This window comes from Nicotiana sylvestris, chromosome 9 (genome assembly GCF_000393655.2).
Source record: "Nicotiana sylvestris chromosome 9, ASM39365v2, whole genome shotgun sequence".
Taxonomy (NCBI): Eukaryota; Viridiplantae; Streptophyta; class Magnoliopsida; order Solanales; family Solanaceae; genus Nicotiana; species Nicotiana sylvestris.
The window spans coordinates 121,886,776-121,899,114 of record NC_091065.1 but is presented as its reverse complement, the minus strand read 5'-3'; the positions used below and the strand labels follow the sequence as shown (position 1 = coordinate 121,899,114).

Genomic DNA, 12,339 nt, shown 5'->3' with positions numbered 1-12,339 from the left:
GACAATTTTTGAACATATGAAACCGCTTAAATTCCCCTTCATATGTGGTCACTTCAAAATTAGTAATTGCCTCCCTTCTGTTGCACTAAGAAAGTGGAAAAAATAAGCTTCCCATTTTTCTTCCATATTTGTGCATCGCTGCTCCCTTGTATTTTGTGGTTGCTGTCGAGAACTAAAGCTTAGACGTCGAACTATTTGCACAAACTCTGCTTTTCTGAAATTAGACATATACTTACCAAGTCACAAAACAATTATACACATCCAAAATTAGTGATAAGTGTCTACAGATTTTTGCAATTTCGGATATTCAAACGAATAAGTGATCATACACAGTATTTATTAATATGCCAAGACGAAGAACATAAAATATATGGTGTTAATATGGTTTATACATGTTCAGATAGTTCATTTATATATATTATAGAAAGAAACTTGATCGTTTCCAATTAGCATATCCAAATGTTTTCAGAGGGAAGAGATTTATTGACTATCTTGAAATGGAAATCTGGAAGAATGTGTATCACATAGACATGATATATTACAAGTTCCAAGATGTCTTTCCTTTAAATTCAGCTTCAAACATATTTTTTCCCTCTCTGGGTAGCTTAGACTTTCACACTTTCCATTGACAGCTTGTTTTCCTACAAATTGTCAAACTAAATCAATATTTTCTTTCCATTTTACTTCTTCCTTCAGCAAGGAAGTAGCTTAAATTTATATGTTTGTAACATGCTAAACTGGAACTCCTTATCTTTGAGGCAGTGTGTGCTATTAAGATCTAATGCAACCAAAACATAACATTACTATTCTGCACTAATCTCTTTCCTTGTTTATTTTCACCATGAATTCAACAATAAAAAGCAAAGCCTTGACTCCCATGCTTTTTAACAGGAACTAATAGAGAAACGTGCTTAGTTCAGCTAGCAGGGAAAGAAGCAGAGACGTGCAAGTAACATTCTTTCCTAGTTTTCCCAGTGAATTTTATACAGTATCAAGATTTCAAGCGACAAAGACATTTTTCCTATACCAGTTTTCGTGTTTCATAACTTCAAAAACTGAAATGGAAACGAATGAGGAGAACCTGTCCAGATTGGCAATCCCACACTCTTACTATCTTATCTGTACTCCCTGAATAAAGCTTATCCGAGCTTGATGGCAAAGCAATCCCTGTAACGACCTGTTTGCAAAAACCATTTAATTGGTATCTGCACAACTCACTCTCATTTATGTGAATCAGTTCAAAGCCGTAAAACTTAAATATGTTTCTAGTTATTCTCCTATCTCACACACACACAGAAACACAAAAGAAATTCACTTCTGGAACTGCAAGTAACATGATAGTCAACTGGATGCCAAGTTACTCCCTTCGTTCCAATGCATCTGCTATGAGAACCAACAATAAAGCTGATTAATTTGTAAAAAAGTGGATGCTTATCACACTAACTATATTTCAAACCAAAATATTAGTAGACCGATTACCAGTACATTGAAACATCCATAAGTTTATTTAATCCAATTACATTTTATGAAATTTCACAATGTCCGGTTGATGAATTAGCATATTAAAACCAAATTCGTATATGAAATTCATTGCCTCTTCAAAAATGCGATGTAAGAAGTCTGTTAATCCATATTATGGCAAATCATGACATATCTATATTTGTAATATTTTTAAAAAAGTTAATTTATATACAGAATAGAGAAATAGAGAAATATATAAGAAAAGAGCAGAAAAGTAAAGCGTACCTATTACATGCTTCAGATATGTTGTCAACATCTATTGTCGCACTTGGTTAATGAATCTCAGTAACAAAAGTTGTACTTAAAGCTCAAAAAAGATATTGATTATCTTTCGAGTGTTGGACTAAATTTCGAAAAACTTCTTTAAATACAACATTTGTAGCTTCAGTAGTTATATTCCCATCGTCATCACAACCCAATATTTTTAATCCCTTTCTACTCGTCACTCGAGAAAGAGCAACATATAGTTGTTCATGTGTAAAAACTGATTTTTTAAAAAATAATCCCACGTGAGACAATAACTGTCCTTGGGTTTTGTTGATTGTCATGGCAAAAGATACAATGATTGGAAATTGTCTTCGCTGGAACTTGAATGGAATTCTAGCATCAGATGGCGTCAATGTCATTCTTGGAATAAACACTTTTTGTCCAGCCATCTGTCCCGCTAAAACCTTTGCTTCAATAACTTGATTTCCAAGTTTAGTTATGATCAACCTTGTTCTATTACATAATCATGTTGACTAATCAATATTTCTTAATAACATTACTGGAATACCAACCTTTAGCGTAAGAGCATGATTTGGAACTCCAGAATATTTAATTGTATTTAAGAATTCAGGAGTGTGTACATGTTCCAGTGCTGAATAAGTACTGTCAGAGTTGCAGATTGTATCGGAACTCAAATATGATTTCTCAGTACTTTCATTAAGGGAAATCATATATTCGTTGATTGATTCCACCATATCAAGAGTTGGAGTCAGAATGGCTCTTTGTTGTAGGTATCCTATATCATTGCAACGACTGTTGAAATTCGGATACGTACTTTCTACAATTGCAGATGTTGGATTAACGGATTGTTTTATCAAAAGATCATCTGGTATTTGGACTTTTTCATTGCCATCAACAGAAGTACCAACTATACCATCGCCAATTGCCAAAATCCAATCTGAAAAAACTCTCAACTCATCTAGATGTGTCCCTATTTCATTACCTTGCAATCTCATGTTCTTTGTTAACTTTAACAGTTGACAGTGAGGCCACAAATAAGAAGAATTGAGAGAAGCATTAACAATATCTTGCCTACTACCTTTTGGAATAACAGGTAATATTTGTCTGAAGTCACCACCAAGAACAATTATTTTACCCCCAAATGGTCAGTGTAAATTAGATGCATCTTTAAACCTAAGAATATCTCTTAAAGTTTTATCAAGAGCTTCAAAACAATATCTATGCATCATGGGTGCCTCATCCCAGATAATCAACTTTGCCTTAATAATTAAATTTTGCTAAAGGAGTACCTTGCTTTATATTACATGTTGAATCTTCAGTTACATTTAGAGGAATCACAAATCTTGAATGAGCTGTTCGACCACCTGGTAACAACAAAGATGCAATCCCGCTAGATGCAACAGTTAAGACAATATCTCCTCTAGATCTTATGGCAGAAGATAGAGTTCTCCAAATAAAAGTCTTGCCCGTTCCTCCAAAACCATATAAAAAGAAAAACCCACCTTTGTCTTCATTCACATCTCTTATTATTTTTTCATAAACTGACTTTTGCTCATCTGTCAAATTCTTTACTAATTGTTGATGTTCCTCTGCCAAAGCGCGTTTATTATAACGCAATTCATCCCGTATTAATCTATTATTGTTATCAACTTCTTCCGTATTATAAACAGGCCTTGGCATTGTTGGAAAATCCAGAAAACTTCTTCCACAACCTTTCAAAAAAGTTTCAAGCTTTTGCAAACAATGATTTTTCAATTCTTCATCTGTTAGGTGAGCTTCTGAAATAACATTAGAATGTAAAATAATTAAATACAATTAATCCGTATTATAAACAGGCCTTGGCATTGTTGGAAAATCCATAAAAATTCTTCGACAACCTTTCAAAAAAGTTTCAAGCTTTTGCAAACAACGATTTTTCAATTATTCATCTGTTAGGTAAGCTTCTGAAATAACATTATAATGTAAAATAATTAAATACAATTAAATGGTAAAGTTTACTTTAGCCACATGAAATTAAAAATAAAATTAACGAAAAAATATATTGTTCAATAGTAGTGTACATTAATTTTAAACACATTTAACGTACATAGAATTTGAACGAATAATATAGTTCAAACCATGTGGTATTTTAATTTGTAAAAATTATTATTAATTTTATGCATATTATTATTCATAACCTATAAATAAAAAGTAGTATTTGCTATCCTAAAAAAATGAATTGAAATTTTTTCAAATAAAGTAGAGAATGCATAAAAGCGATTATAGCCTTTCCCAAAGTTTTAGGGCATTAAACACAATGCATTAATTTTCTATTACTTTTTATGTCTGGAAAATATATTAATTAGTACCAATATTATTCCTATGATGTAAACACAACGTTATATTAAAAATATATGAAAATAAGAAAATATTGCTTAACGAACCTTAAGTTGTGGAGTGAATTTTGTATGATGTTGAAAAACCAAAAAGAAGAAATAAATGAACAATCAGGTTAATATGAATTAAATAATTAAAAATAAAGCTAAGTAACAAAGTTAAGCAAATCAGCCATTATTCAGAATTGTCATATCATAACTGGAAACTTTAACCATTAAATACATACCCGGGTGATCTAATATTCTTCTTTCTTCATAAAGGATATCTTCTGATAGTAAATGCCATGTTGCTTGCCAAACACTTTCTGGACGTGACATTGAATTTGATAAAAGTAGCATAGCAAATAATTGCCTAAGATATGATGTCATTCCCCAATTACTTACTTCCATGATAGCATCCACGTATTCCTTATCATCATCTAATAAACCCAAAGCATAACATGCATCTCTAAATGTCTCATGATCAGAACCGTTGATTTTTTTTAAATCCTCATAGCCTTTTGGACCTTTAACTATATTTAACAACAATCTAAGGTAATATTGCTCGCCAAAGGAAGGTGGAACAAAGAATATTCTCCCAATAGAAAATGCAGAAGTTTTTCTTTTTTCCCATTTTTTTAGGTTTTGTTTCCACACAAACTTTAGAGAGAATTCTGCATAAGTCAATTCTCTTGCTTCAGCAAAAGTCTTATTAGCTTCAAACCAGCTTACAAACATAGATTCCTTAACGGTTGGTCTATTGACAACTGCATCAATTGGATCATCATCCGAAAATATGACCGTCTAATTATTTGGTAGGTGAAAAGATAGCCTTTCTACAGATGGTTCTCTATGGTGTATTGAGAATTTAAAAATTCTCCAAGTAGCTTCACAAGGTGATATATATCGGCAATCACAATACATATTTATTTCATCAACCACCCCCGAGTCTTCATTATTTACAGTTTGAGAAAAAGCTGTCGTGACACGATCATTACCTTTATTAACATACTTAAATAAGTACTTAATGGATCGTGATTGATTACACCACTCCACTTTAATGTGTGCACCATACTTTAATAATAAAAATCTATTGTGTGGTACAACATACCTATTATCCAACGCAATACCTACTCTATTTGCAGTTCTACCATCATCCCTTCTTCTATAAATTGGATACCCATCTTCATCAATTGTGGTTGATAACATAAATTTTTTTGGAAGTGCTTTGTGCATCTACCATTTTGCATGCAAGGAGAAGATTTTCTAACAGTACCACAAGGACCATGCATCATGAAATTTGTAACAGCATTATAATAATAAGGATCTACTTTTTTATCTAGTAATTCTGCTGAAATTATTCCATCAATATCTCCGACAGTTGGGTATTTATTCACAAGAAAAAGCAAGATGTGTGCATGAGGCAAGCCCCGCTTTTGAAATTCAACCGTATATATCACTGAAGAATAAAGATGTAATTAGATTGTTAAGTTTATATATTAGTTATTTTAATATTAGCATATAAGAAAATGAATGTGCAAACATAATAATTTTGTAGAACATAAAAATTTTACCTGCTTTTACTTCTCCAAAAACCTTATTGTCGCGTAGATCCTTTATCATGCGATCGAGCTTGATTTTGAAAACCCTTGTTAAAATGTCGGGACGATCTTCTGGAGATAAGCCCCTACTCTCCACAAATTTAGTAATCTCAGGCCATTTTGGGTTGCAAGTAAATGTGATGAACAAATCAGGATACCCCGCCCATTTGCAAATTGCCATGGCATCTTGATAATTTTGCAACATGTAACGTGCACCTCCCGTAAAGCTAGAAGAGAGTATAACTCTTTGTCCTTGAGAAGAAGGTTCTATGTCCCCATGTAAAACAGCATCTTGTAACCTATTATAAAAGTGTGCTCTCAATTGTTTTTGATGAAGCCTAATGAACCTCAATCGAGAAGATTCCATCATTGTATAACCATCTACCAAGAATTGTTGAAATAATCTTCTAGCTGACACAATTGAAGGAACTTCATCCTTCCTTTCTTGAATTTTATATGATAAGTACTCACGCGTGCTAACACATTTCCTTCCACCGGCTGAATCATCAATATCATTTAAAGGAATATCTTCTCGGTATCCGTCTTCACCATACGGAAATAATAATGGATATTGCAAACCTAAGTATGCCGCATTTAATTCATTTATCCTTTGTAGTTGTCCAGATTGGCTTTTAACTGTGATATCTCTGTCAGACCTTGTTTGTTCAAAATCTCCAACTATCAAAGCAGCTACCTCTGAAACTGTTGGTAAATTGTATCTTCTTCCATCAGAGCCTCTTTTCCCAATCAATCTAAGTCTAACATTTGAGGTCCCGTCTGTTTGAAATTGATCTCTTACCATTCTAAATGACTTTGCAAGAACATTGTTTTCATCAAGCATTTGCCTCAAGTCATTCACAATTTCAGCATGAAGTTGACTGCTCATTTCACCACGGATGTAAAGGAAAATATTGACTTCAACTAAAAATTTATGTCTTAAAAAAATATAATTTTAAAATATTTTGACTTAGCAATTCTCTATGTTAACCTGATAGCATGAATTCTATTTTCCACCTCATTTTTTGTGTCATAGATATACAATTGTGCAAATTTGGGAGAAGATCCTTCCGGAGGCAATAAGCTTCCAATCTGATGATAATTTTGCCCAGACAATCTGAATATTCTAGGTCCCTTTGTTTTGTTGATAGAGAAATCCACCTTCCCTCCCATTGATGTAAATGCATATATAGAATTATATGTTCGAATGTTCTCTTTGAAATATTTGCTTTTTACACCTTCATGAAATTAGGTTTGGTTAAAGAAGATGTATATATGCAAAAATCATAGTATCGTTGTTTTAATGAAATGAATTTATCTATTAACCTGATCCAAACAATAAATCCTTCAAAATCGAAGGAGGCTCCTTTGGATTTGGTAGCTTGATTTTACCACGACCACAACACAAAGTGAAAATTGGGTTTTTTTTTATACTTCTTCTCAACTCTTTTCTCAAACCAGAAATATGCCCCACAATATTCACATTCATAATTGGCATCTCCTATATCCCAGTATTCTGGTTTTATGAGAGTAAAAAAAACAGATAAAGTTAAAGTACTTATTATATAGAAAGTAAAAGTATGTTGTATATGTAACTTTAAGTTATGTCATACTTACCTTCATTGGTCATCCAGCTCTGTACTTCATCATCTAAAAATAATAATAATTAGTTATTAGAATTTAAAATTTAATATATGTGGAACTGTTAATACATTTTGACACTATGGAACGTTGATAAGTTTATATGTGAATACCTTCAAAAACATCATCATCTTCATTTGCATCATGAATTTGAACACTGGATTGCATTTGACGTTGATGAATAAATTAAAAAGTAGTAAAGTTGTATGTATGAGTATGAGTTGTGCTAAATTCGATGGCATACCTGGTATATCAGCATCAATGTTGTCATCTTCAAATTCTAAACAAAAATATTAATTGTTAGCCTTTTCTCAATTTCATATTGAAGAAAAAGTATTTTGCAAAACTCAATTTGAAATTGTAGGAGTGCATTTAAAATAATGAAAATTGCAAAAGTACAACCCAAAAAACAAAACTCATATAAGTATAATTGTAAAATAGCAAATATGTTGTAGTTGAGAAAATAAAGAGAAGCAAATAAATGGAAGAAAATTAAAGTTTAGTTTTATAAATAATTCTGTTCCTCAACTTTTGCATATAAGTTATATGCTTATAAATTACAAACTTCATTATTTATGTGGACATGTACATAGGGGCAGAAAAAATTTACTTCCTCAAATGTCAAAAATAAGTTAAATAAATTAAACATAAATATTTACCTTGAAATAATGGTATCTCATTTAAATCAGGTAGAAGATGTTCTTTCTGCAAATTTGAACTGGACGAACCATATAGCAAACTATGTTGTTGCATTGATTTTGGATATTGTGGCTGAGAATAACATGATGAAACTTGTCCATAACTCTTTATGGGGGTACTATTAAATTGAGGGAAATTTACACGGTGTGTTATATCCGTTAATGATTGTTTCATTTTCCCTTTTTCAGAAGCATTCCCTGTCATAGTAGTATCAACTAATTCAGTAAACAGTAAAATAAAAAGAAAAAAACTAATTGTTAGAAGTGCAAAAACATAGGAAAGCTATCAAATCAATTTTTATATGATAAATTCTATGTAAACAAACTTAATATATAGCATTTAAAAGATGGCTAACAAATATTCATTTAAAAGTATTGTATATATTACGCCTAATCAACCAAAGAAATATATTTATATAAGAACAAAGTTTAACATCGCAAAACAGAAAATAAATCTCTTAATAAAATTTAAAAAGTAGAACGCCTTTTAGAAAATTCATACAAATTAATAATTCTATATGTATAACAAACATGTCTTACTTAACAAAATAAACAAAAGCAAATAATGGCAGTAAATTTACCTTTTAACTTTTAAGTTATTCTATTGGCCAGTCCATTACGCATATGAGAAAAAAGGAAAAAAGTTAAAAATATTGTATTTTTGTTATTTGATAGAATAGCAACACTTTTATTGACTTCCTCAATTTTTCATTTAAGATATAACCAAAGTTACACAAATATTTACCTTGCAACAATGGTTGGTCATTTAAATCCTGTAACAGATGATCGCTTTGCAATTTTGAAGGTGAAAAATCATATCGAAAATGTTGTTGTTCTGTTGAATTTGGATATTGTGGCTGAGACTGAGATGATGAAACTTGTTCAGAGATCTTTATGGATGCACTACATAATTGAGGGGAATTCAGACGATTTGTTATGTCCGTTAATGATTGTTCTGTTTTTCCATTTTCCATAGCATTCCGTCTGATAGTAGTAGAATGGACAAAGTCTGTAAACCATAAATCGCTTAATAGGTAACTGTTATAACTGGAAAAAGGTCGGGAAACTATCAAAATCCATATAATAAAATAATGTATGGATATTTAAGAACAATAACCATGATTAAAGGGTAGTATAAAGATTTGATATGTTGAATTGAAAAAATAAAAATGTAAAAGTTGAGAGACAATGGCAACTGAAATGTCCAAAATTCATAGAATCCAAAACTATAATTGCGCACAATTCAACCTTTAAAGGTTAATATATAACATTTCATATGCTGATTAGAATAGTGAGTTTTATCTACTTGCAACTGAGTAAAGCAGGTATAAAAGCGACTAATAAAGACGATAAACTTGTACGACTAAACATCAAAAGTACCTAGAACAACCACAAAATTAATCATGATATATATAATGTTAAATGTGTTAAAAATGCATAAGATGTATGGATGGTTAAACATATAAAAAATGATAAACATATGACATAATATATTTTACATTTATGCAATGATATATCAAATAATGCATATTCGGACTAAAGACGATATACAGCATAATAAAAACTACAATGATGTCTGGATCAACATAATATATAGGACACATATTTTTAAAACTTATACTTAAATTTGAGCATGTAATGCATATATGAAAGTGAAGAAATAGTAGAACAAAAACATTTAGTAAGACGCCAAATTTACGTCCAATTGTTTAAAGAACTGCAATATTACTCATGATATATATAATGTTAAATGTTAAATTTCATACCGTTCAACGAAAATTTAGCCTGTTTCTGCTTTTGTATGCATATTCTATTTTTTCTTCCGAGATTTTTCTTTTCTTCCATGTCAAAGTGTCGTAAAAAGTGAATTTGTTGCGAGAAGTTGAAGAGTATTTTGCAAACGTAAAGTTGAATTTTGTACAGCTTCTTCGCAACCCCTCACTCCGTTGATTCGGATGCAAAACAAAGTATATAGAATTCTGAAACTGTAGGTCGAAGGGCAGTATTTCCGAAGCAACCACAACAACCTTGACTACAATAATTTTAGAAGAAAAAGTAATGTAAACAAATGTAAAACCATGAAACCAGGACTACGACATACATATCCAAAAAATTTACTGACCTTGAGGCACGCAGGAGTTGAAAAATTGGGGTGAGAAACTGAATTAGATTTGAAAAGTTGAACAGTCTTCAAACAAAACCTAAAATACAGAGCAGTTGACAAAAAGAGGGCATATGTTATGCGCCTCTTTTTTCCTTCACGTTTTTTTTATCTTTTTTACTGCAGTAGTATGTAAGTGTGATGATGAAGAATTTGAGGAATATATATATCTAAAAATTTTGAAGCAACACTACGACAATATTTTAGAAGAAAAATTACTGTAGATAACGTATAAGCATGAAAGCAGTGGATACATATCAAAAAAACTTATAGAAGTTGAGGTATGCGGTCGTCCGAAAATTGGGGTGAGAAACTGAATTTGGTTTGAGAAGTTGAAGTCATCATCTGCTCCTACTGCTGATTGCTTATTAGCGGATGTAGTCTTCTTGTCATATGTCTTCAAAGGGGATATTTTTGCATTGCAAGCATCTCCATCGTCTAACACTGACGATCCACTTTCTGATACACTTTTCTCTATGAAGTTTGCAAAACAGACTTCAGCTGACTTTCGGCCATAAGATCCTTTGATGGGATTAGAACAGGTGTATCTTAAATAGTTTGGGATTGAGGTGCATTCCATTAAAATTTGTTAATATCCATCCTTGTGAATTTGAAAAGGCTGTTTTTTTTGGCTCATTCTCTATTATGGTTAAATTTCTATTAATGGCAAGGCTCGAGAAAAAAAAGGTAAGATCGAGCAGGTGACATACGATTAGTATGCAACATGCCCTTTTACCTTTCACTTGAACATATCTCCTTCTCAAATCCATAAGTGTATATCCTTTTCCAAGAAAGCAGAAATGGGACAATAAAAAATAGTTTACTATTGAATGTTGAAAGGTTTGTGTGTGTCGAAAACCTCAACCTTTCACTGGGTCTTAGTTTGATGAGTCTCGCTAAAAGGTGATTTGCAGTGCTCTTAGTTTCATGAGTCTCGCCAAAAGGTTAGTCTCACCCATGGATGGAAACCATGGGGAGCATATTGTTTTTCCTTTATTTTTAACTGATCTTCTCAATCATCAAATTTGGAGCAACACATGGCAAAATCAAATTTTGAAACGTTAACTCGAGTATCAGGAATCAGGAATAAGGTTGATGAATTCTGAATCAGGTGAAGTTGCAGGAACTAAAAAGTTGTTACCAAACGATCCTCCCTCCCGGAAAAAATAACTCATCATGGCAAACTTAAGTCTTACAAGCTGTTTCTTGAACTCTGTTCTTTCCAGGTTGGCATCCATCCGATAAAGAAACATAGTCATTTTCCGAATTTCCATTTCAACCATGGAGCTGCATATCCAACAGGGTTAACACTATCAGTCTATATAAGTTGTCATGTTGTTGTTGCTTGTAGTTTGATTGCTATTGGATAATTGCCTCTAATTTTCTTCTCATGATGCAAGTTTTTGATTTTTCTTTGTGTTCTTAGTCAAAATTGTTCCATCAGCTCAATCCAGACTTCTCTCTTTTGAAAGTATTACCTGCACACTTAACATTTGTTGAGAAACCACTGTTTATGAATTGTAGAGAAGAAATTCCAATCGTGGGTGGACTTTCTACTAATTACAGTTTGGTGTGGGTGTAGAGTGAAAGGATTGGCCTGCCTGTTAGGCTATTACTTCTGTCAGCAAACAACTCATGTATTTTATTAGTTCTTTCATCAAGATTGTTCTGTTAATAAACCTAGTTTTCATTCGTGTGAAAGCTGCAGCATATGATTGGGCTATTGTTTTTCTACATGTATTATGGGCATAAGAATGATCTCATTCTTGTCCGGAACATAGCTAGCTACTTGCTTCTTACCTGTGGTGCCATTTACATTATATCAGTAAGTTCACAAAACCATCACGCTGCTACATGGCAATGACTTGTCTGCTAGTGTCCATACTGCTGTAGCTTGTAGTTGATAATTGATATGACACAATACCTCAGAGTATGATGTGCCCATCCTTGCTTCTTTCATTCCAACTCATCTCCTATAGAGGCAGATAAATGTCAATATCATTAGGAGATTGTCTTTACCTTCAGACAGGAGAAGTCGTTTCAAGAATGCAAGCAGTGAGCACTTGGTAGGCTATCGGAAGCTATGCCAACTAATATTCATCTAGTGGTGTTAACCATCATTTATTTGCATGTTCAAG

General features: G+C 32.2%; 1 protein-coding gene across 1 annotated transcript; it reads right to left on the bottom strand.

The window, feature by feature from the left end:
• Positions 1 to 1,048: 1,048 nt before the first annotated feature.
• Positions 1,049 to 10,781, bottom strand: LOC104239643 (uncharacterized). Its single transcript, XM_070157812.1, has 14 exons — positions 10,421 to 10,781; positions 8,786 to 9,049; positions 8,002 to 8,238; positions 7,587 to 7,622; positions 7,456 to 7,473; positions 7,319 to 7,351; positions 7,136 to 7,217; positions 5,678 to 6,582; positions 5,344 to 5,562; positions 4,352 to 4,870; positions 3,039 to 3,527; positions 2,284 to 2,731; positions 1,866 to 2,235; positions 1,049 to 1,177 (listed from the first exon to the last, which is right to left on the bottom strand). The coding sequence occupies exons 1-14, from the start codon at positions 10,779 to 10,781 to the stop codon at positions 1,049 to 1,051; spliced, it is 4,110 nt and encodes a 1,369-aa protein (XP_070013913.1).
• Between the last annotated feature and the right edge of the window lie 1,558 nt (positions 10,782 to 12,339).

Coding starts and splice junctions, on each gene's coding strand:
- LOC104239643 (XM_070157812.1), bottom strand. CDS start 10,781: ATGGAATGCACCTCAATCCCAAACTATTTAAGATACACCTGTTCTAAT. Junction 7,218..7,318: donor GAGCTGGATGACCAATGAAG/GTAAGTATGACA, acceptor TCATAAAACCAG/AATACTGGGATATAGGAGAT. Junction 2,236..2,283: donor AAGGTTGGTATTCCAGTAAT/GTTATTAAGAAA, acceptor TAATAGAACAAG/GTTGATCATAACTAAACTTG.